The sequence below is a fragment of the Nymphalis io genome, chromosome 6 (assembly GCF_905147045.1).
Source record: "Nymphalis io chromosome 6, ilAglIoxx1.1, whole genome shotgun sequence".
NCBI lineage: Eukaryota > Metazoa > Arthropoda > Insecta > Lepidoptera > Nymphalidae > Nymphalis > Nymphalis io.
In genome coordinates, this window is record NC_065893.1 from 1,352,382 (window position 1) to 1,379,367 (window position 26,986).

The 26,986-nt window shown below is 32.7% G+C and overlaps 2 protein-coding genes across 2 annotated transcripts in view; one reads left to right on the plus strand and one right to left on the minus strand.

Moving 5' to 3' along the window:
- The window catches only part of LOC126769120 (angiotensin-converting enzyme), a 174,374-nt gene that overhangs the window by 91,490 nt on the left and 55,898 nt on the right, over positions 1-26,986 (minus strand). The gene's annotated exons all lie outside the window — the stretch shown is intronic.
- Positions 14,017-15,951, plus strand: LOC126769162 (skin secretory protein xP2-like). The gene is made up of 2 exons (XM_050487786.1): positions 14,017-14,067; positions 14,411-15,951. The coding sequence occupies exons 1-2, from the start codon at positions 14,056-14,058 to the stop codon at positions 15,479-15,481; spliced, it is 1,083 nt and encodes a 360-aa protein (XP_050343743.1). The 5' UTR covers positions 14,017-14,055; the 3' UTR covers positions 15,482-15,951.

The following is a 26,986-nucleotide window of genomic DNA, read 5'->3' on the forward strand; positions in this document are numbered from 1 at the left end:
ATACTTTAGTATATTAAAATTAATAATAGCTGCACAAATCATGACTTCGGAACGGTGGCATGATTAAGAATAATGATATTAATATTATGCTAGGATATTATTCACATCCACCATCTGATCCCAAACTAAGCAGAACTTGTACTATGGAAACCAGACAACTGATATACTACATAAAGTACTTTTCTTTTGTACATACATAGTTATAAAGATAATAACGCCCAGACTCAGGACAAACAGACATGTTCATGCACACAAATGTCTGTCCTGGGTGGGAATCGAACTCACAACCTTCGGAGTGAAAGGCAAGTATCTACCAACCACGCCAACTGGCCCGTCAAAATGCCCGAATGCTATTGTTACTTTGTTGAATTGCAATTCCGATTATCACTGATAGCAATAACAAGACGGTATGGTACTTTTGGAAATGTTTGTTCACTATTTCTTCAAGTTCCAAATATATTAAATGCTAGCACCATAATAATATAATGTGAATTGAGAAATGAATATCTACGCTCCTTGTTGACTGCTATTATTAGTATTTTCTAACTAGACTTTAGTAATAATTTGTATATATGAGAGCTATAAAACCAAAACCGGTTTCAACCGGCTTTCCATATAGCGGATAATTCTAATTATATCGAATATCACAATTATGCAAGCTTGGAAAGATGTAAGTACATTATACATATATTATTTGATGTTATTTCGCATAGATTCTAAAACGCTAAATAAAATCAAATAAACAAACTTGGTTCAAATGCTTATTGGTCGGAGGCAATCGATGACGCAATAAGCAACCAATGAGAGTTCAGAATAAAGTCAAATTAGTTAACCTGAACAAAACAGAGATGGCCAAGTGGTAAGAACGCGTGAATCTTACCCGATGATCGTGGGTTCAAGCCCGGGCAAGCACCAGTGAATTTTCATGTGCTTAATTTGTGTTTATAATTTATCTCGTGCCTGACGGTGAAGGAAAACATCGTGAGGAAACCTGCATGTGGCTTATTTCATTGAAATTCTGCCACATACGTATTCTACCAACCCGCATTGGAGCAGCGTGGTGGAATAAGCTCCAAACCTTCTCCTCAAAAGGGAGAGGAGGCCTTAGCCCAGCAGTGTGATATTAACAGGCTGTTACTGTTACTAGTTAACGTGATTTTTACCAATGTTTAAGAAATTGAAAGTAAATAAATTAAATAGCATATAAAAATGTAGAACGTGTTGATTGTTGTGAATATGTAATCTTATGTTACAATAATGCGAAGCGGCCATTACGGCTGGCGATTCAGTGAACATGATATCGTAATTACAATAAAATCATCTTTTAAATTTGATGTAATTAAAAAATGTAAATTAATTTAATTCGGCCGAATACAGCAATGATTTCGAAATAATTATGTACCAATTATAAAATGAGTCGAGGAAGAAAATAATTTTCAATATTTCCAACTCAAAAGCTAAATTTATTTTTGATTCTAAATCATACAGATTCATTATCATAATATTATAAAGTATATAAGCTGAGGCATATTATTATTGTTACTTGTGTAGTACCAGTGCCGTCTTGTATTCCTATTTAATGATCATTCTCATCGGAGACCCTTTGTGCGATAAATATTATAGAATGCAAGTGTGTATATGTGTATATAATAATAATAATAATATCCTGGGACATTTGTCACACACGGCCATCTGATCCTAAATTAAGCTTATACAGAGCTTGTACTATGGAAACCAGACAACTGATGTACTACATATACTACTTTTCTTTTGTAAATACATACTTATATAGATAATTACACCCAGACTCGGGACAAACAGACATGTATGCTCACAAATGTCTGTCCTGGGTGAGAATCGAACCCATATATATACATACATCTCTCTCTATTCTCTCCACTTCCATAAGTTTTACTCAGTACTTCCAATTTACCGCCACCAATCTTATTTTGTTAGACAGAGTGCAGGCATAATGCAGAAATTGAGGAGAAGTGTAATAAATAATATATATAAAGAATAAGTAACGATGCTGTTACTAATGTATTTTCTAATATACTAATATATAACACTAATGTTTCATCTGGCTTTGATTACCTGGTATAATGGTAATCTTATAAAGCTGTAAATTCCTAGATCTTTAGTTCAAGTCCCAGGTCAAACTAAAAATTAAATTGTTCGTTTTCAATTGTTTTTTTAAATGCCCAAAGTTTGATCAAAATGAGAAACAAACATTCCTGTGCCTCGAAAAGCACGGGTTATGTCTTATCGGTTTGGTGTGTTGGAATAGAGAGTGCGTCAGTATGTGTGTATACTGTATAGAAATCAGTTCGGAGCCTAGTATTACATAGATGAAGAGTGCGTCATTAATTGGGAATTAAGCGTATATTCCACTAACACTGGTATTTTAAATAATACTTTTTCTAAATATTAAATATTCTACGTGTATCACAATATATTTAAAATGCATCTCGAAGAAACATTTTGAAGCCGGTTGTGTTATACATTAGCTCTAAATATTACGTACATTTTGCTTTTTTTTTTTATATATATCTACCGGGAGGGCAAATGACTCTACTCCACCTGATGGTAAGTGGTAATAGAGTCCAAACGCGATGACGGCCAGTACAGTCGGGAAGAATGTTCTGCACTAGCCGCCTTCGCCTTGCCGGCCCGCAAAATGCCTCTTCACGCCTCGTTTGAAGGTTGTAAGAGGAGGGGAACACGTAAGCTGGTAAGGAATTCCCTTTTTTGGAAGTGCGACAAAGAAAGAAGTTGTCAAATACTAATAATAATAGACCTTTTTCCCTCATCACTTGTATAAAGATATATTTTACAATATAATCATTATCTTATTATTGTTACATTACATTACAAGTACTTATATAGTTGGCTGCTATTTCGTAAACAAAGTTCTATGATGTCTTGATTTCTGTGAATGTCGCTCAAGGTCCTCTTTGTTCGTAAACTCAGTTGTTTTTGTTATTTGGCGTAACACGAGTACTTTGCTCTAATGTAACTTGAAGCATTTCTTAAATCTATTTAATGTCAATTTTTCCTCATTATTTTCATAGTTTATCAAAATATAAAATAATTTGAAACATTAGAATTAATTACTCCATAATTAAAGAAATCTAATTATTGAATATGTATAATAAATAATCACATGAGTTTTTACAATGAATAACATATATTTTTCTTATTATCGCCATCTACACACAAGGGAGTAGACATTGCTGGTGGAGTGAGATTATGATGGAATATGAGAGCCACATGCCGTTTGCCGACACGGCATACGAGCCAGTCCCCCTACTCGCTAATAGATTGCCTGGAGATCGGAAGGAAAAAGCTGTAGATATACCATTTATTTTTATTGTTGTTGTTCTGAAATACTAAGGTAGGACCAATAAAAACTCATAGTATTTTTAAAGTATATCAAAATTGATCATAATGTTTATATGTGTATAATATTATATGGCAGATGATTGTGTGTCTAAGAGCCATCTTTATATATGATTTACGTTATCTAAAACATGAAATTATAACAAAATATTCCTGAAATATGTATATATCCGTGCTAGTATTAATTAGATAGCAATAAAGGCATGCGAAATTTTATCAATTCATTCAAACTTCGAATTAGTTATTTTTACTTTTTAATTATTTTAAATGAGGTCGTGAGTATAAGATTGCATAAAAATTGATATCCTGAAATAATATACAATGCTGTAATAAAAATACTTAATTCTTCCGTTCTCCTTGATAGGTTTGAATGTGTATCTTATATTTATTACTCAATACTTACGACTTCAAATCGTTTGCTTTTTACAACATAAAATTATCTTACAACTGGGACAGTAATAGTAGAATATTATTATTAATATATATTCCTACATCCATAAAATCAGAAGCTTCAAGATCGACCTTACTCGATCGACTCTAATATTTTTAGTCACAGTAGGAGTGCCGAGCTTTTGCCGTTGTGAAGACGCGGAAATGATCGAATTCGCTAGCGTCATAATTTAGAATTGCTATATACCAATTTCCATAGTGGTTTAAAAAGGAAGGAGGTTCATACAAACTTTCACCCCTGTATCACTATCTTAGGTGCGTTAATATGTCAGTCAGTTATTCCTTTATATATATATATATATAAAGTCCTCCAGACTGATTTCGGCCACGGCGGCCAATCTCAAGAGAGGTTAGCCAACTACGCAGGAGATATTATAGTGCACAAGTGTGTGCGCAAACACAGGTGCACTCTCTATTCCCTAACTCTCATAATCCGATGGGACGGCAATCCGACACGACCGGAAAGAGTTCAGGCGCAGGACCAACGGATTTACGTGCATTTCGAAGCACGGGAATGTACACACTTCCATCTTCCAGACTCCGGACTGCTACTGAGGACTTTCTGAGAGAAAAACCCAACAACTTTTTATAGGCCCTACCTGAGAATTGAACCCAGGACCTCTGGGTTTGCAGTCTTACATCAAGCTACTAGACCAACGAGGCAGTATAAATAATATAGATAATGACAACGTTAGTAAAGTGTCAGGAAGAATGAGTACAATCACAGGGGATAATGTACATATTGTATCCTAAATTGCGTATTTGCGTTGAATTAATTACTGTTAAATAGTCGGACGGATATTTATATGCGTGCTGTTAATTATTAATAATGTTAATACGTATAATTTTTTAGATTATATGTTAAACTAGATTAATGCACTAAAGTCGGACGAACCGTAAGTAGCAATCCTTTGACCTCGTGAATTTAGTAGCATTATAGCATCAAGCAATTTTTAGCGAGTTCGATTTTTGAAAAGACGACGTTTTTTTTTTATCAACAACTAATTTCGTAGTTATAAATATAGTTCCTAGAGAAATAATAGCTTAAGAATTGATTTACGAGTATAAATTTATTAAATGAATAATAATAATAACATCCTGGGACATTATTCACACACGGCCATCTGATCCCAAATTAAGCAGAGCTTGTGCTATGGAAACCAGACACCTGATATACTACATATACTACTTTTCTTTTGTAAATACATACTTATATAGATAATTACACCCAGACTCAGGACAAACAGACATGTTCATGCACACAAATGTCTATCCTGGGTGGGAATCGAACCCACAACCTTCGGCGTGAAAGGCAGGTATCTACCAAACACACCAAACGGCTCGTCTAAATAAAGTTAATTCATTTCTATATGAGATTCAGTAATAGCTAATGAAAATGAAAACATTATTTGCTATTTCTCGTTTCTTTCGTTAAATACTTTTAAAAACTAAATGAATTAATGAATTGTGAAATAAATATTTAATTGCATATTTTCATTGCATAAAAGTTAAATATCTAGAGTTTTTTTTATTAAATGTGCTTGCAATATAAACGTAATATCTTCAACAGTTTTGGTTATTAAACGTACTGATGAGTCGATGCTGTAACTATTACGAGGAACAAATAAATAGTAACCGATGCTAAATTAAAAACTATACTTAAATTTATTGTTTCATATTTAAATGTCAGTTCCTTAAATGTATTTTTATTATTTATTTATAAATTTAATTGCACAAAAATACAATACAACTTGGTAGCATAAGATATTCAGTAGGTTAGTAGCGTGCATTCATCGCTATAGCGATCTCGTCCAAGCAATCTTTGTGACATAAATTTTATTAATATAATTAAAGGAATAGGATAGTGCCCATTTTATTAAAAATTAAACAATTATTCCTTACATTTCCTTAGCCGTGGAAATTAACATTAACATTCTTTGTACCTGTAGTTACACTGGTTTTTTTTTAAAGAATAGGTAGGAACGGAGGCAAACCCGCGTATGGGCCACCTGATGGTAAGTGGTCACCAACGCCCATAGACATTGGCATTGGAAGAAATGTTAACCATCGCTTACATTGCCAATACGCCACCAACATTGGGAATTTAGATGTTATATCCCTTGTGCCTGTAATTATACTGGCTCACTCATCCTTTAAACCGGAACACAACAATACCAAATACTGCTATTTTGTGGTAGAATATCTGATGAATTGGTGGTACGTAATCAGGCGAGCTTGCACAAGACCCCTTCCACCAAGTAAATCATTAAATTTATTTATAAGCAGGAAAAGACAAAACTGTTCAGAACAATATATTTCTCTGTTTCTCAACCGATTTTCTTGTTTTTAGAACCGATCTCTGTTCGTATGAAATCTATTGACGAGATTTAGTGTTATCAATAAAAAAATTGAAAAAATAACAGTTAAAAAAATTAAAACAAGAAAATTATATATTAATATATGATTAAATCTAAAGTAAGCTAGTGAATGTTACGCTGCTGGACCTCCTCTCCCTTTGAGTAGATGGTTTGGAGCCCCAAAGTGGTGGGTGATTAATGGATTATTTATTTATTTTTTTATATGCCCCGGGATGGCAAATGACTACTCCACCTGATGGTAAGTGGTAGTAGAGTCCAAACGCGACGACGGCCAGTACAGTCGGGAAGAATGTTCTGTACTAGCCGTCCCCCGCCTTGCCAGCCCGCAAGATGCCTCTTCACGCCTCGTTTGAAGGAACCCGGGTTGTAAGAGGAGGGGAACACGTGAGCTGGTAAGGAATTCCATTTTTTGGTAGTGCAACAAAGAAAGGAGTTGCCAAATTTCTTTGTGCGCGATGGAATTGATGTCACAGTTAGGCGGTGACATCGAGAACCAGCGCGCGTGGACTTAAGAAGGAAGGGGGAAGCAGGTATTAGAGAGAATAATTTCTCAGAGCACTTGCCGTGATAGAAAGCGCTCAGTGCTGCTATCTCGCGACGCAATTGTAAAGGTTCAAGGGTGTTTGTGACCTTTACGTCGCCAATAATGCGTACTGCACGTCGCTGCAACCGGTCCAAGGCCTCAAGTAGGTTGTTGTTGTTTGTTAGGTATTATGGTTGAATTTCAATAGTGAATGAGCCAATGTGAGCCAATTAAGAGAAAATACTACTTAGATCATATGGTTGTGGTTGCATTGATTTATACTTCTCACTGCCACTGTATCTATTGCCGAAGATGACCAATCTTCTTGTCCATTTACGTCTGTCTAAATAAATTACAATGCATTTCATTTGTTTCTATTTCTCCATGCACTGTTATGTCACTGGAAATACAACAAAATATTTTGAAAGCCGCTGTGAATCAATGTTTATCGCTATAAACAGTGATTATGCTTTGACTATTTACTGAGCGCGTTTTCATTTTGTAATTATTTACACTGATGCACTTAACTTAAAGTAAATATATAATAACCTGCAGTAAAATGCTGTGAAAATTTCACCTTTAATTGTGATAATAATAAATGTGATTATTTTGTGACAAAAACTTTAAGATACGTCTACTCCAAAGAACTACTTCTTATGATTTTCAAAAGATTTTTGACAGACTGAGACATTGCTAATCATTTAAGTTTAAAATCGCCAATAAAATAAACACAGGAATATTACAATTAATGTTAGCCGATTTAGACGTCGTATAATATAATCAGTATTTACGCCTCGTTAACAATTTGTCGCGCTACATTAATAAAACAGTACAAAGATAAGGCGTGGATTAAAAAAATTGAATATGTTCAAATATAGAATCTTTAGAAAAGTAGTAACGTAAATACGCGCTGCATCTCCATTAGCTACGCTTCACAAATTCACCCTGTTTTTTAAATTCTTTAACAAACATTATTAATGTTTTTGTATAATATATTTAAAAGTTGAAAACCAGGTATTATGCTCTATTCTCGGATTCAGGATTATATCATCTGAATTATTTTATTAAGATTATCAGGAAAAGGAAATCTAGAAGGAATTAAGTAGCAACGCACTTGTATATTGGAATAATCTAAATACATTAACTAGAATATATTTATAACATTTATATCAAAGAAACAAAATTGGCTATGTTAATAATATAAATTAATTAACTTAAAAAACAAAGATATTAGAGGTATGGTGTAACGTGAAATAGTGTCTTGCAATACATCTATTCAATTTAAATTCTATCTAAAGGTCAGGCGCATCAATTGATTCCCTGGCGGCATTTTGTTTTCATATACATGACAAAATATGTGTAAAAACCAGTTTTTTTTTAATTTTTATTTAATAACGCGAACACTAATAATATATTACAATAGTGTTATATAAGTTTTTTTTTTTATAAAAAGTCGAGGCGGATTGGTAAATGGTCGCCATCACCCATAGTATTGGCACTGTAAGAAATATAAACCGTTCCTTACATTGTTAATGCGCCACCAACCTAAGATGTTATGTCCCTGCCTGTAGATACAGTGTATCTCACTGATTCTTCTAAACGTAACACAACAATACTAAGTATTGATGTTTGGCGGTTGTGGTGGTGGTAAGTTCTACAAAATACGTAATAACAGTTTAGCAATATCCTGTAACAGTTCCATCGTTGGGCTGGATTATTCAGTCAAGGAAAATCTTCCACGTAATACTAATTATCCACACCTTCTCCTCAAACACTGAGAAACATGTGAAATGTCAGCCCCGGATTTAAGCCTAGGCCTAAAAGGCACCGGCCTAGGCTTAAATCCACCCCTCTATCCAAAAATAATATAACTTTACTCCAACCGCTTTGGGATGGGGGGCCACAAAAATCAAAGTGCTTTGGGTCTTTAAATCCAGGCTTTTAAATAATAATATGAAATGCAAATAAATATTAATTTATAGCAATAAGATTATATAGCATATACCGCATGCAATGATTTTACAGAATACAAAATAAATGTATCCGACCTTCAAATAAGATAGGGTTCTCAATATTTCAATTTTACTTTATTGTTTTTTTTTGGAATACTTTTACTTCAAAGTTCAAGATAAGCAAACAAATAGTATACAAATAATTTGGTTAAAGAGACGAGGTACGTGTGCCCGTACTTAACTAATGTACTTACGACTTTATATTGATTGAATAAATATAAATGAACAAAGTTTTCATACACATTACCAACACAAAAAAAAATTAAAATGTCACAATTTTGTTTACTTACGATAGAACGGAGGCAAACGAACCATTTTTAAGTCATTTGCACCTTGACCTTCGTATAATGAGAGGTATAAGCGAAATCTAACATTTGCAATATTTAATTTTCTTCTAAGCTTGTTTGTTACAATAGGTTTTGGCGATTTTGGTCGACCGACAATTATTGCTCAACAAATTTAATAAGTAATGGTTTACGGTTTGATTCAACAAAAGTTGACTTTCAACTAATTAAAAAGGATTATTAATTAATTTCTTTTTATTTTAATTTTGTATTTTATAAAAATGTCTGTACATAAATATTAATTTTAATTGAAAAGTATAATTTTATTGAATCGATTTTTGTTTTTTCGACTTGATTAAAATTCGCAGTACCAGTTTTCGATTTATATCGACTGGTATAAACCCGCTATAAGATAAGTTTTGTTGGGCCTGCTTTATCAATAGAGTATATATGCTGTAATATTTCAAAACCTTTTGGATGCATTGCCTTGATGGTAGAGTGACTTTAATAAATGTTGTAACAGCCTGTTAATGTCCCACTGCTGGGCTAAGACCTCCTCTCCATTTTGAGAAGGTTTGGAGCTTATTCCAACACGCTGCTCCAATGCGGGTTGGTAGAAAACACATGTGGCAGAATTTCAATGAAATTAGACACATGCAGGTTTCCTCACGATGTTTTCCTTCACCGTAAAGCACGAGATGAATTATAATCACAAATTAAGTACATGAATATTCAGTGGTGCTTGCCCGGGTTTGAAACCACGATCATCGGTTAAGATTCACTCGTTCTAACCACTAGGCCATTTCGGCTTTTAAAGTACTTACGTTAAATGTATAAAAATAGTACGTATAATAATTTTGATATTTATAGCATAAACAAGTGTAAATAATTGTCTTTTGGTTAAATGTAATGAAAGTTTATAACAAAAAAACTTAAAACGACAAAAAAATAAAATTTAAGTGTGTTTGTGATTAAATAAGTGCCTCTTTTTCAATTGATATGGCTATTTGCGAGTTCGCAAAACTAAAACTTATTTTTGTCAATCTGTCCGTCTTAATGTTTGTCAGGGATAATCTTTAAAACGGCAAAAAATTAAATATAAATAACTGATTAATTACAAAGTAATCCAAGGTAATCTTTATTTTTCGTTTAATCTTTATTTCATCAAAATCAGTTGAATATAAAACTTATAACAATATATAAGTTATACAAAATATTAAAGTTCGCGTACATTTTTGTTGTCCAATATTTTAGACAATGTTAAAATTAGATTTTGAAGAATTTTAGTCCAAAGCTGAATTCCACGATAGCAAAACGGGTTCAGTTCCTATTTAAAATAGATTCAGATAATTTTATCTTCAATTAATTGACACATTTGCAGGAACTTATCGATCGCGTGGCATTTAATTTAAAAAACAAATGATCTTAAATTAAAAATACATGCAAATAAATAATTTCAACAAAAACAATATCGAAGTTTTTGTCACCTGTTTTTACTGTTCCCAAATGAATATAAACTTCTACGAAATAAAAAAAAAAACCTATTTCAATCTAAAACACTTCCTTAACTTTCTAAATCCGGTATTGTCATATTTTTCAATTTTTTACGCATTTGTATTTAACTTATTTTATATAAAATACTATATATAAAAGTAAATAATTTGATCTCAATGGTCATGGGTTTTCCTTGTGTCAAATCAGTTTTTTGCTTAACGGTAAAGGTAAACTGTGCTAGTAACTTGTATCGGATGAAGTTTTAAGAGATGTATCCGACATGTAATGACGTGTCTTGATTGATTAACATGTGAATCCTTTGTCGTTAATGAGAAGCGACGTTTGTCCAGCAATGCCCTGTGTTTTCTCACTTCAACTTTCATGTACATATATGAATATAAATCATACTTATATTTATTTTTAGATCATATTACTGTAAAATTATTTATTTCAAAGTTAATAATTGTTCATTTAATAGGTTCGATTATTACACTGAAAAATTTAAGTATACCTGTAAACGAATGAGTAAAGTCATTTAAATTTATTAATTATGGATTTAATTAATTTAAACTAATATTATAATCTTTTGTTTATTATTATTACAATTTTTTTTTAAAACGAATTCACTTAACATGTTTATTTAGATTTTGTATGATTATATCTATTTAACTCTTAAATATATATATCTAAATATTTGATTAATTTTAGTGGCTGTCTGACTAACTTCTGTGACGCAAGACTATCTCAGAAACTTTATAATGTCAATCGTTAACTGTGTTTGTTTTAATAAATATATTATATTAATACTATTTTATTTTATTTTATTCCTAATCAATTTATGAAATGTATATATTATATTTTCAATGACATTCGTATTTGGAATAAATAATTAATTTTATAATTTAAATATAATAAAATAACTTATATTAAGCAAATGATCTTCTTCACTCAAGGCTTTAGATTTCTTAATGATACGTATTTATGATAATGATTGAGTAACTTTGCCATGTAACATTTCTCATTAAAAAAAGTTAGTGTTAACTCTATGGTCAAATTCGATGTTAATATTTTTGTAATAATTGAATATTTGAGGAAAAGATACCAGAACATGCACGTTTCGAACATTATTTATATTTATTTCCAATTTTTTTATTGATGACAGACTAAAATCGTCAGATTCTTCCAATAAAAAATTAATTAATCAAACAAGAGATGAACTATAAGCACACATAAAACATATAAAAGTCAGTACATAGGGCGTGCCCACGTTCTAGTCAACGACCTCTGTTCATGTTTCAAAAGTTCTATCCACTGGCCCATCTCGAGTATTATAGTAAAAGTTATTATACGGTTGTATACATCTGATTAAAATTGAACTTTTAACGAACCAATTTCACAATAAATCACTTTTCCAAATTGAAAATTCTGAGCCTAAAGACACTTTAAGCATTGCTGTGCACGAGGAAAATGGTAAGCTAAAAATAATAGATTATAAGAAATCCTTAGTAAAAAACAAAATTCCTAAAATTATAATTGGAAACTATTAATTTATCCACCGACCCGCATTGGAACAATGGTAGGAAAAACTCTTAGCCTTTTCATCAATCAGTAAGTAGGCTTATTTCCAAGATTAGAACTTGTATCTTATCTTATATATATAAAAATGGATACTTATTTTTTATGAGTTTACGCGACATTTATGTTAGCTCTGATTATTAGTTTGTTATCTCTTATAACTGAATTGATTTACGAGCAGATATTTCATTAAATTGTTTTACCTTATTATCTACTTAAAATATTAATTTTCGCTACATTTATTATAAGTATTTGATCGACGTTTTCGCTACGCTTTTTGCTGTCTAAAAGTTACCTTTTACGTTTAAGTGAGACCGCTCATGTTAAGCATGATTACTTATATTATTTATGTTTTATTTGTACTAAATAAAATAAATAAATAAGCATTTCTTTCATTTATTTAGATATATTGGTTATTTAGTCATTGCTAAGTATATTTTCTATACATAATATAATTCACAGACCAATCGCCTAAACATTGTGAAGTCGTTATCATTTAGAAAGGACGCGAAGTGAACGGACTGGAGACAGAAATCATAAAATTTATTTACACACAATCAAATTATTACTTTTACCGAAATATAACATTAATATAATTATGTTTTGACACAGAATTGTTATTTCACATGTTACGTATGTTATAATTACCAAATATATATATAAAAAAATTATACATTTTTTATATTATTACCAGCTACATTTTTATTTTTTTTATTTTAATAAATCTATAATAGAATAATATATTATAAAATAAGTACTAAAAATAAAGAAATCGTACGGTTAGTATAAATTCGAATATGGAACGCAAAAATATTTCAAAAAATTTGTTTTGTAGATATGATAACGATTCGAAAATGTTTTGTATATAATTATACATCATGAACATATTAGAAGTTTTATAATAATTACCTTAAAGTAGGCCAGTTTCCACTGTTGGCCAATAGAAACTTCCGATATGGCACAGTGAATAGAACAGGTGAATCTGAACCAAAGATAGCAGGTTCAAATCCGAATAAGCACAACTGAGTCTCGTACTTGGAGGTCGAAGAAAATATCGCGAGGAGACTTGAACGTGTTAAAAGAAATTCTGGCACATCTATCCACCAGCTTGCACTAAAGAATCGTGGAGGAATAATTCCTATGCCTTCTTCTTTTTCCAACAGTAAACAATTACGATATATATTCGAATATTTTAAGCTAATTTCGATAAATTGAATAACATATTAATTGTTATTACAATTACGTGTTAAAATATTTAATCAGGTTTATTAAAAAAAAAAGCGAGCGAAGATATTACGGTTGTACATGTTAGTAGGTCATTTTTCTTAATAATGCTTAAGAATTAAAAGAACAACAGAACGTTGACCGAAAAGAATTGTAACAAATATTAAAAAATATATAAAACAATAATAACATGCAATGATTGATAACAATAAATAAATTATTACTATGTTACTAAAGAAATAATTTATCCTTTCCATTACGTTCATTATTTTGATGCTATTATTTAATTTCTTTATTGAATTTAATTTAAAGCACTTATCAATTATTAAATTTATTCGCACACATCGATAGATATAAATACCAATTTGTCCACCTTACCATTATTTTATTTAATGTTTTACAATTTTATTTGTAAGTAATAAAATACTGCAATATGCAAATGTCCGCTGATGACAGCGTCTGATCGCATTACTGTTTCAGGAACAGCTGTTATCTGAGAACCGGTCCGAATCTCGGTACTGAGTCGATGTGCATTTCGGCTTAACGCTTAACGATACCCCTCGAAAGCGAAAGTATAGTAGTCCTACGGAGTGGCGCCATTTTTTTTCTTCGCTCGGCCGCTCAATCCGCATATATATATCGTGGTGGAACCTTACCACGCATCATTCGCATTCAGGACTTCGCTGGCTTCAGTGCAACCAAACAAACGAAGCATCATGAAGCTCTTGGTGTGTTTTAATCTTTCGTGCTTGTGCAAGTGTAATGTGATAGTGCAAACCTCTGGATTAGATTCCCTGTCCCAGTTTATCGTTACCTAATACGGACATTACGTATAGCTTTATGTGTCGTTTGAGGCACTAACGCCCATTAAGCCTTGAGGCTTTTACCGTTTGACCGATACCTTTATCTTTATATTAAAATCAAGCTGCAGTTACCTAATAGAAAATTATTTGAACCAGTTTAATAACAAATACATATCTTTCACTAACGACCAATTAAAATATTATATCTCCCTGAAATTGTTGATGAAATACCATGACTATGTATTAACTATTTTATTTCTCTTTTCAGCTCGTGGCCGCCAGTCTGGTGGCTGTCGTGGCTTTCGCTCACGCGGAAGAAGCCAAGGCAGCAGAAAAAGAAGTGGCAGTAACCGATAACAAGGCGGCAGCTGATGAGAAGAAGCACGAGAAACGTGGACTCTTCAATCTTGGCTACGGTGGACACGGAGGCAGTATCGGTGGAGGATATGGCGGCAGTTTCGGCGGTGGTTACGGAGGTAGTTATGGAGGTGGCTACGGCGGTGGGTACGGAGGTCACGAAGAGGTGCACAAGACCATAACTGTTGTCAAAAATGTACCTGTTCCCTACCCAGTAGAGAAGCACATCCCTTATCCAGTTGAAAAGCAAATTCACGTGCCCGTTAAGGTACATGTTCCCCAGCCCTACCCCGTTGTAAAGCACGTTCCTTACCCAGTAAAGGAAATCGTCAAAGTACCAGTACATATTCCCCAACCATACCCTGTTGAGAAAAAGGTCCCTTACCCCGTACATGTTCCCGTCGACAGACCCGTGCCCGTAAAAGTATACGTGCCCCAACCTTACCCCGTAGAAAAGGAAGTACATGTCCCCGTAAAGGTGCACGTACCCGCTCCCTACCCAGTTGAAAAGAAGGTCCCTTACCCTGTAAAGGTTCCAGTTCATGTACCTGCACCTTACCCAGTCATCAAGGAGGTCCATGTACCCGTAAAGGTCCCAGTCGACAGGCCCTACCCTGTACATATCCCCAAGCCCGTACCTTACCCAGTAGAGAAACCTGTACCTTACCCAGTAGAAAAGCATGTACCTTACCCCGTCAAGGTCCACGTCGACCGTCCAGTACCAGTTCATATTGAGAAGCCAGTGCCTTACCCCGTCAAAGTGCCCGTACCAGCCCCCTACCCCGTTGAAAAGCACATCCCATACCCAGTGGAGAAAGCCGTACCTTTCCCCGTCAAAGTGCCAGTAGACAGGCCATACCCTGTCCACATTGAGAAACACGTGCCAGTTCACGTTGAAAAGCCAGTGCCTTATCCCGTCAAGGTGCCAGTCCCAGTTTTCGTCAACCACGGTCACGAGTATGGACATCATGGTAGCTACTAATGGCTGCAGGAAGCAGACGCTGCATTGTGATATATAAATCTAAGATTAGCACAAAACAGCTGTCGGGGGCCTTGGGTAGTATTATCAAACTGAACAATGGTTATAACCAGATCTCTGGATATTTCAACCCAAGACCCGCGATTGCATTGCATTAATGTAACTCTCTTATAATTTTTATTTGTTATTATTTTTTTTATTTTGTGAACCTGATCGGTAAATGTTGCGTTTTATTTTTTATTTTGAGTACATGTACCTGTTATGATAGGACGAAATGTTTCTTTAGAAAAATTGACATTGTAAGAAATAAATGCTTGGCGCTGCCAAAATACAATAATCTATTTCATTTCCAAGTCCATTGTTCCTAATAAGAGGTTTGGATAATTATTCAGCGCGTGGTGTAGTTTGCGAAATCCGACATAATATAGAGCAGATTGGTATCACATCGCAAACCACTTGGATCGCCGCTGTTTAAGTCATTTCGAAACATTTGACAACAAACGTAGTCCGTTGTTTTGCGTAAGGCTAATGGTACAAATTGCTATGTATTCACGCTCAAGCAAAGCTCACTAACTGCTACAACATACCCTATCCACATTAAAAAAATCTAAGGCTTTTTATGTCACCAAAGATGATGTAAATTAAATCAACTGGAAGGCGCATTTAATTGCAATATTATGCACACATTCAGTATATATATCCTATAACAGTACACCATCAGACAATTTAGTAATCTTTAATTTTATACCTGCAACTAGTTATATGGTATCTGGACGTTTCGTTATCGTCCTCAGTTCGGTTTTTGCATAAGCTGCAATTTATTACCAATACAAATTGCGCGTTTACTAAACATAACGTCAAAGTCGATAATTACATTGAGTTCCTAATACGGAATTTCGCAAATTTCCGACGTTCATTTATTTTAAATTACACACTATTAAAGTCATCATTAATTTTTTTCTTATGTCAATATTTTTTAAATAGAATAAGTGCTTCATTTGTAAGCGTTTGAATCTATTTTTCAATCGAAATCGTTGGCGGATATTTTGTCACAGTGAAAATATTTATATAAATTTAAAAAAATATTTTTAATTCATTTCGACGTCAATGAATGTAAAAAGGAATGCACATTTTGACACAGCACTGTTACAGTATTTGAATTATTTTGAAAACTAAGTTCTATAAATCAAACAGATTGCATCGGCTTTACTAATAAACGTGGCTGAATAGTTTATGGTCACTGGTTCGCGCCAAAAATAACAAAAAAAAAAAATAGCAATAGGATGTATTTGTAGCAATTAACATCCTATGACCTTAATAAAAATAATATCTAAAGCATATATATGATTCGTTGATTTTCATACAGGATAAATATAATTCAATTACATTTAATTAACCTACATAAATAATTTAACTGTCGGAAAAAAGTAACTACTAAGTTTCTTGCCGGATTAAGATCGGAGCATTCATTATCCCACCAGCTTTATAATTAACAAAAAGATAAAATATAAATCCAGTTTAACCGATACTCATAGGTAAATAGAAAATAGCAAAACCAGTCAGTCAAACAATATCGAGTTCATTTGATTGCGTGCTCAAGCCAGTGCAAGCACCAGTGATTTTATCTGAAATCATCTTGGACTCCGTGGAGGAAAACACCGAGTGGAAACCTACGTGAGTCGATGGCATTTCTGTATGTATCAACCGAATGGTTGGGACAATGTTGTGGAATAAGCTCTGTTCTCCCCTCAAAAGTTGATGAACTCTTAATCCAACAGTGGGACATAATCAGCGGGTTAAGGTGAATCTGTATGCAATGAATTTTAGTACGCAGAAATATTATCACAGATTTCAATACAGGAACCAGTTCGAATGTATGAATTATGAGATGATGTTATATCATAATAGGCTCGTTGTAAACAACTCCATCGGTTTCCTTAAGCATGTATTTATGCAATATGCGTACATAATTTATAATACGATATATTTTTTTGTTTATATTTTTATAATAAAATATATTGTTCTTTACTGATGTCCTCCTACCGATTTAAGATCTCACAGGAGATCCTTATTAATAATATAAATGGGTTTGTTTGTTTGTTACGCTTTCACCTCTTATTACTCAATTGATAATCACTAGGAAGATTAGAGTGCGAAGGGCATATTATAGTGCACAAGTGTGTGCGCGAACACATGTGCACTCTCTCTTTCGTCACCCTCATAATCGTTCGGAAATTTATGTATGTCTGTGATTTCAAAATAAGTGCCTGTTTTTAAGTTAATATGGATATTTGCGATGTAACAAAACCGAACAATCATTATTTTTTTATTTTAGACTACCTCTGTTACTTATTATTTAAAATACTTGATATCCATAATTCACAAAACCAAATTCCACATTGTAGAAGCTAGATTTGCTAGTTATAATCTAAATTTTATTCCAAATTTCTAGTTTTTTTTTTTGTAAATACTTTGACATCTTAAGAGAAAAAAAACAAAAGTAATAATAATAAACATACATTTTAAATTAATATAATAATTCGTTTTATAAATAAATAAACATATAAGCAAATCTAACGAGTCCCGTGCATAAGGATTTAAGATGATATTAATTCTCTAACTTCGTACGCTAAGAGTGAAAATTTGAAACGATACTAATTCTTGAATCATCGCAATAAGGAACTTAACAGTATTTACTCGAAATTGCACACTATCACTGATTATGCGACATAAGATATTACACACATATACATTACGTAATTGTTTATGTGAGAAAAATTGTGAGTTGAATAGGAAAAAATGTAGCAAATAATGTAAGGTTGTGTATAGACTATACCGACTTTGTAACACACTCGTATTGTCATGTTTTTATTATACCGTATGTTGTAATAGTATGTCATCTGTAAGGTGGTCTTGCGGATTAAAGAACTGAATCTTAACGAAGATCGCGAGTTCAAGCGAGCAATTTCGTATTGGACGTCAAAGAGAAGTATCTACGTGTTTTCAGAGTAGTTCATTTATTATTAACTGGCTTATATAAATATATAATACAAGAATAATGTGAAGTTCACCAATTAATTCAGAACAGTTGTCATCGTTTGCTTCGAATTTATGTATAATATATATAACGTACAACGTAAATATTCTTCATTCAAGCAAAAATTATTACACATCATATAATAACTTTACGCAATAAAATTACAAAAGTCACAAATAAATGTGACATAATTTACGAAAATATTCGCGAGAATGAGCTAGTTTTAGCACAAATATCTCGAATCTATTTTAAGCATACCATTACTCATTACCTAACATAGCACGTCGACTATACTTTACTTTGATCGCTTTACGACGTCAATGACAATTAGATTATATAACTGACGCAATATATTTGAATTATGAATTTTAAATTGCACTTCATTATATACTATATATATCATATCATAAAAATAACGGCTCGTAATTTATGTCACATAAATTTTATTGTTACTTGCTCTTTACTCTTATATTCGATTGAAGTGCAAGCTTATGGCTTTTCTTTCATTTTATTATTGATCACAATAATCAACAAATTACCAACAAAAAAGCCGAGATGGCCTAGTGGTTAGAACGCGTGAATCTTAACCGATGATCGTGGGTTCAAGCCCGGGCAAGTACCACTGAATTTTCATGTGCTTAATTTGTCATTATAATTCATCTCGTGTTTGACGGTGAAGGAAAACATCTTGAGGAAACCTTCATGTGTCTAATTTCATTGAAATTATGTAACATGTGTATTCTACCAACCCGCATTGGAGCAGCGTGGTGGAATAAGCTCAAAACCTTCTCCTCAAAAAAAAAGGCCTTAGCCCAGCAATGGGACATTAACGGGCTGTTACTGTACTGTAAATAACCAAGTCTAAATCAAAATATATATTGAATTCTATATCCAGCACAAGTTACAAGTCATTTAGTTTCTACCTTTTTTCCCTTATTTACATTATAACATCATCATATAATAAAAAATCTAATAAAAATGGATCATCAAAATCAGGTCGAAGCTAACGAGAAATATAAGAAAAAAGAAGACCGAAGTGATAATATCTATAGTGAATTTCAATATTGAAGTCGAATAAAAACACAGAATATTCTTCACACATAATAAAGAAGAGAAATATAAGGATTACACCGGTAATACGGCTTTGTGTCGGCCTGTGAGTATAACACCAAACATCAATACTTTGTATTCATATATTTATATTTTTTAAAGAATAGGAAGGCGGACGAGCATATGGGCTACCCGATGGTAAGTGGTCACCAACGCCAATAGACATTGGCATTGTAAGAAATGTTAACCATCGCTTACATTACCAATGCGCCACCAACCTTGGTAACTAAGATGTTATGTCCCTTGTGCCTGTAATTACACTGATTCTTTTACCCTTCAAACCGGAACACAACAATACCAAGTACAGTTTTGTGGTAGAATATCTGATGAGTGGATGGTATCTACCCAGACGAGCTTGCACAAAGCTCAACCACCAGTAGTCATATATTCGCGAAACGGAAACGGGAATGCGCCAGGACTAGCCTCACAGACGGCATTCTAATGTCGAGCGTACTCTGAGCACTTAAATGGGTTTCCAACATGTGGCTTGAGTATGTATGACCCGGTGACGCTGTCGAAGCCATTAAGGCCAATAGGATACTAAGTTCTAAAAAAATGAGCAAGAGCCATTCAAACCGGAACAATTGCTGTTTGGGAGTTGAATATGCGCTAAGTGGGTGGTCCTACCCAGACGGACTTGCACAAAACCCTACTACCAAGTAAATTAAATACCGTTCGCTCATTGGATGCTTATTTCGCCATCAGCTGATATCGACCAATTACAATTCAGATTGAAAAAAAATTAGATAATTCAATTCATGAATTGCTTCTCCTGAATTTTTGTATGTTCAGCATCGATATTTTCCAGTGGAAAATAAATTATTCTATATATTTCTGAATATTTATCTTTCTTTTATTATTATTATTTTTTTATTTATAAGATTAATCAAGCATGTTATATATAGGGTTTAGCCTCGGATATTAAAATTGTATTTATTCTACAGCAAAGACCCCTTTAAATATTTTAAGATTAGATGTATTGGCTATTTCACAATATATTTACGATAATATACTGTTCATACGGAAGAATATACAAAAATATTTCATAAAAGCTTGAAATACATAGGTTTATTAAGATAGCATAGTAAAAATTTTGCTCTTGCTGTACAGAGAACGTTTTTAAGCAATGGTGTATGCATATACTATAATAAAATACTGAAAACTGTAACTAATAAACTATTTAAAAAAATTAAACAAAATAATAAATAATCAATAATGTCCATGTCTGTTTAGTTAAATATTTTCTCTCTTTCTGTCGTCACTGATTTGACATTCGAAAGAAGCAGACAAAGCATTATTTGAGTAATCTTCCGCTAAATAATGTTTATAAGTATCCTAAATTTCCTTAAAATAATACTTTTTAGATAAATATGTTTGAATTTAAGCTTGGGTTCCAATGCAGAGCTAATCAAGAACAAGAATACTAATAATATTGATTGTATGTGGTTAATTTTAAAAGAGCAACTACGCGAGTTTCATACTATTTCGTCTCGCTAGACCAAGAAAGGCTACTTTCAAAAACGGTGGTGGAGTAAAATATTGATGGTCCAAAATCGCTTTATTAAAAATTACCTTGAATAAAATACATTTTATTCGTTTCGAAATTAGAGTAACACACATAAAGATAAAAATTGTTCTTTTGAATATAATGTTTTACCTTCATGTGTCTAATTTCACTGAAATCTGCCACATGTGTATTCCACCAACCCGCACTGGAGCAGCGTGGTGGAACAAGCTCCAAACCTTTTCCTCAAAAAGGGAGAGGAGGCCTTTAGCCCAGCAGTGGGACATTCACATGCTGTTACGGATACGGTATTTAAATATTTCTGTATTTATAAGTTTTAAAATCAAGTATTGTGTATCTGTTCGTACAATTAAAAGTGAATTAGCACTAAACATTTCTGCCATTATTATTGTTGTTAACTGTCGAATGGCTTAAATTTATAGAGCGATATTATAATTTCTATTTAAATATTTCGCTTTAATATTAAACAGATAATTATTTTATAAAGTGTTAGACCGTTTTTTTTATTTATTTTAAACTTATATAATATCACCTAAATTTTAACCGAAAGTATGAATAATTATAATGTTAACTTTATGGCTACACAGCGGCGATGGACTAGAAGATAGAACGAGGGCATCATGACAGAAAATAGCTAGTTTAAATCTGGTTTTTATGTGCTTAATTTGTGTAAATAATTCATCTTATGGTTGGCAGGGGTCCGATGAAATTCTGCTCTATATCGACACATTATTTATGTACTGGTGGTAGGGCTTTGTGCAAGCTCGTCTGGGTAGGTACCACCTACTCATCAGATATTCTACCGCAAAACAGCAGTACTTGTTATTGTTGTGTTCCGGTTTGAAGGGTGAGTGAGCCAGTGTAATTACAGGCACAAGGGACATAAAATCTTAGTTTCCAAGGTTGGTAGCGCATTGGCTATGTAAGCGATGGTTGACATTTCTTACAATACCAATGTCTAAGGGCGTTTGGTGACCACTTACCATCAGGTGGCCTCAGGCTCGTCCGCCTTCCTATTCTATAAAAAAAAACATCAGTGTGACGAAATGATCCACGTTTTCAATATGTGGTTCAAATTACTTTTTTAATATTGTCAGGGCCTTAAAAACGATTTTTGTATACCATATACGCAGTCTTCTGAATGATTTATTGCTATTTTTTATTATAGTAACTTTATGAAGAGGTTATAAATGCACATTAAATGTCTATGTGCCAATCACCGTCACACTTCTGCACTGGGCTGTGACTCCTTCCATGAGTAAACCGGGCTTGAAACTCATTAAAAAATACCACCAAATGTAAGTACATAAAACGCTTTACGTCATAAGTAATGATTACACGCATAGACTTATAGTTATTCACTTGGTATGTGGTACGATTTCACTGGCGATGATTTGTTGGAAAAAAAAATGAAATAGCAACAGCCGGTGGAGTGGTTAGAACGTATGATTCGTAACAGAGGTTTTTTGATTGCAGGTTAATACCCGGGCAAGCACAAGTTTTCGTGTGTTTTGTGTTTTTGTTGTTTCATTAACAAATGATGATGATGATGAACGTAACTTTTTTGTAAAAGCGTGCCAAAATGAGCACCTTTATTTTACAGCCAAAAAACTGAAATTAATTATTTAATAAATAAATATTTGAAGTATATAATTTATATGTTTGTTATGTCAGAACTGCGTCATTTATGAACCCATTTTTGTTTCTAAATTAATGATTTTTTATGGCCTCAAATTTTATTTCAAGTAAAGTAAAAAAATTAGATTAAAAAATCTATCAGAAATGATTTATAATACAGATAAACTGCAACAATGCTGTGGATCTATTGTTACGACTTTGCATAACATTAAAACCTTTTTCGAGTAACCGTATATTGCCAGTATAACACAAACGATACGGACGCTTTTCGACTGTAATCTCAACTTAAGAAAAAGTGTATTTATTACATATATAATAATACATATTTTAAAATATTTCAAAAGGGTGACTAAGACTTAGCATTCAAATATTATTAAGTGTCCGCCCACGTGATTATAAGCTTGAAGATTTCACAACGAATTTCAAATATCACATGACAAACAAAATTATTTAAAAAATAAATGCATATTATATTTTATTACTATTATAAACGATTTCGTATTTAAATGCTAAGTCTATTAATATTTATAAATGACATATCTGTCACTTGACCTATATTTGTCTGTTTAAATATGTTTTTAGAATTGCATAAAAATAACATAAAATTGATATGCATTTTTTAAATTCGATTCCAATATATATATATATTTTATATTTTGTATATATATATATACACTCACTATGAGTTTAAAGGCTAAAATTAATTACATAGAAATTTGTCTTTATAAAAACAAAATAACATAAATAAAAATCCAAATATTTGCTAATATATTAAATTGTATATTTCATAAATGGGAACAGTGCAGCTGTATTTTATTTTCACATGACAAATCCTACACACCAAATCGAGAACGGGCGGAGGACAAATGATACGGAAGGACTGTACTTATTTTCTACTTCAAAACTTAGAATTTCATAGCAAAAGAGTTTGGGATTCAAGCATAAGTTAATAACTCGCGACATTTCTACGACACAAAATACACAAATGTCTATACTTCTGATACATGCTTTTATAAGACATCCATTACCATTATATGTCTCAGTTGGCTAAATAAACAATAACATTACAAATGAGTTACCTAAGATAAAATGGTAGCAATGTCTTAACTTCATACCCATAAGTGCCTTACCAACTTATTTGATCTTCGTAATACGAGTATGTCATGTTTCTTAGCCAGCTTGAGATTTTAGAAGATTTAATTTTTGCTGTACAACAAAAAATTTCAAACGAATAAATATCAAAAAGTATTAATTGATTCAATGTTTGAAAAATTTTTCAACTTTGACAATTCAAATTCTTTCTATTTAACAGTTGATCAGCTAAAATTGTCCCGTGTGGACACGACTTAACCCTCCATGTTATAGGAAACCAATTCAATTCACTTTCGATCTGGATGCACTCTCGTTTTCGTTGCGTTCTCGTTATACCAGTTTAAACCGGTTTCCATTCTGCAACAGTACTACGCATATCTTGGACGTGTTATTATTGTTTATTTTCGCACGCTTCGTGTATTATCTCGTTGCGTTACATAGTACGTTTTACATGCTGCGGCTGAGTTTCTACTAACTTTGGTAAACAGTCAGGCATAATTGATTATAAGGAAGGTTTAATATAAACTAATCAAATTAAATTAACAATCAAATAAGTTATTATTGAAATTCGAACTATAACTTACATTTAAGATTTGCGCTGAAAATTTTAAGTGTAGCTACGTTAGTAGGTAAGGAATATACCTAAATATTCTATGTATCAAAATAGAGTCGAAAACTTCATACGAGCATATCCTATTTGAATGTGATTTGTATTTATATCTTTATTTTTTTATTTTATATTTATTTCAGCCTCATTAACAGCCCGCGAATGTCCCACTGCTGAGCTAAGGCCACCTCTCCCTTTTTGATTAAAAGATATGGAGCTTATTCCACCACGCTGCTCCAATGCGGTTTGATGGAATACACAATTGACAGAATTCCAGTGAAATTAGTCACATGCAAACCTGCATGTGTCTAATTTCTTACGATGTTTTCCTTCACCGTATAGCACGAAATGAATTATAATCACAAATTTAGCACATGAAATTCAGTGGTGCTTGCATCGGCTACGGGGCCATCTCAGCTTTTTTTAAATTTATTTCGTATTTATTATTAAATATTTATCTCATTTTATATTATCTTAGTATACGAGTATATGCGGATATTGGGGCCAAGCTTGTAAGCAACTAATAGATGTCCTTGTGTGTGGAGCCCAAACATTCATAGCACTTTATACATTTATCTAGAAACCAGTTTAAGCCTGCCTTCACATAGCCTGAGTTGGGGAAAGGGGAAGGTACCCCAAGTCCTATTCTGTATCCCTGACAACCTGTATGCAAAACTTCATAAATTGGTTAAGTACTTAAGATGTGAACGCGTAACAAGCATATAAACTCACCTTCTCATTTATAATTTTAGTAATCATAAATATAACTGATCTAATGCAAATGTTCAATATGACCATATATCAATATAATTCAAGTGTTTTTTATTTTTTTTATTTATTAAGTTTCTCCATACACTAATACAACATTAAAAAAACTTATAGCTTATGACTAGATGCATTACCTGTTAAGGAGAATACCTCATACAATTAAAACGGAGATATTGGTTACGTTATAAAATTTAGTTTTTTTTTTTCTTTACTAGTACAGGTAGGCGGACGAGAATATGGGGCACCTGATGGTAAGTGGTCACCAACGCCCATAGATATTGGCATTGTAAAAAAATTTAACCATTGCTTATATCGCCAATGGGCCACTAACCTTAGGAACTAAGATGTTGTATCCCTTGTTCCTGTAATTACACTGGCTCAATCAACCTTGAAACCGGAACAAAACAATATAAGTACTGCTTTTTTACTAACGAGCTTGCACAGAATCCTTCCACCAATACAACAATATATAACATAAAAAAATAAAATGAGAACAATATTTCATAACGTATTAATCTTTATTACGTTTGTAATAAAACAAAAGTGTTTGTGTTTATTTACATTTCTAACAATATAAATAAGGGCTCACGCATATAATAAAGATCTTACTAGCGATGGTTACATTCTGTTGCGTTACGGTTAAGTACATCAATGTCACGTAACAACGCTTCGTATAAAACTATTGCATATATTACTACGTCTGACACACATTGGTGAGTCAGTAATGACCCAGATACAGAAATCCGTTGATTCACTTTCCTTGCGAATGTACTCTCGTTTTCATTGCGATAGTAAGCACACGGCACGTTGCGTTAAATTTTATTAAATATTATATTTTTTGGAAGTGGGCTGAGATCTTAATATCCTGTTATTTATTGATATACTTGCTTCCCGTTCCAGTTTCACACGGGTAGGTCAACAGAAAACGTTTAAATTGAACGACAAACATAATAAGTAATTATTTTCAGGAACTTATCCGTACTCACGCAAAATAACTCACAAAAATTTTATCTCTATCGAATCGGCATAGGAACGCATAGAGAGCAAACATACAAACATTAATTTTTATTTATTAAGAAGAAAATGCCGTAAGGGATGTGAAATATAAATGCACAGAATAAGATTATTTATTTTGAATAATAGAATGTAAATTATACCTTAATGGCTCAGTCATCAAATCAAATATTAATATTTTTATACAAATAGACTTTTTCTTTCAAGCGCTACCACCTACTGAAGATCTGATTCGAATATGAAACGATACGAAAATTAAAATCAACTACATTTATAAGGTGTCATACATAAATATATAAAAATTTAATTAATTTCAATATGTAATGGTCATAATACAATTTTCTTGCGAAAACAACGATATTTGCTTTCATTTTCTAACTCGTCACGTACCAAATGAGATCAGGAGAGAGGTATGGATATAACGTTTGCTTACAATATTTACTTTTTATTAAAGGCCTTTTATCTCAACCCATTACTAGCAATCAACATTAAATATTATAAACGCGAAAGTGACTTTGTTTGTCTGTCTGTTTGTTGCGCTTTCACTATTAAACTACGTTCACGTTTTCAGAGGGAAAGGACATAGAGTATCACCTCCCCTCACTGAAACGAGGGCGGAGCCGCGGAAGGCATTAACCATTATAATATATATATGTTCTTATTTTTTTTTTTACTTTAAGTCGAGATGGCCCAGTGGTAAGAACGCGTGAATCTTAA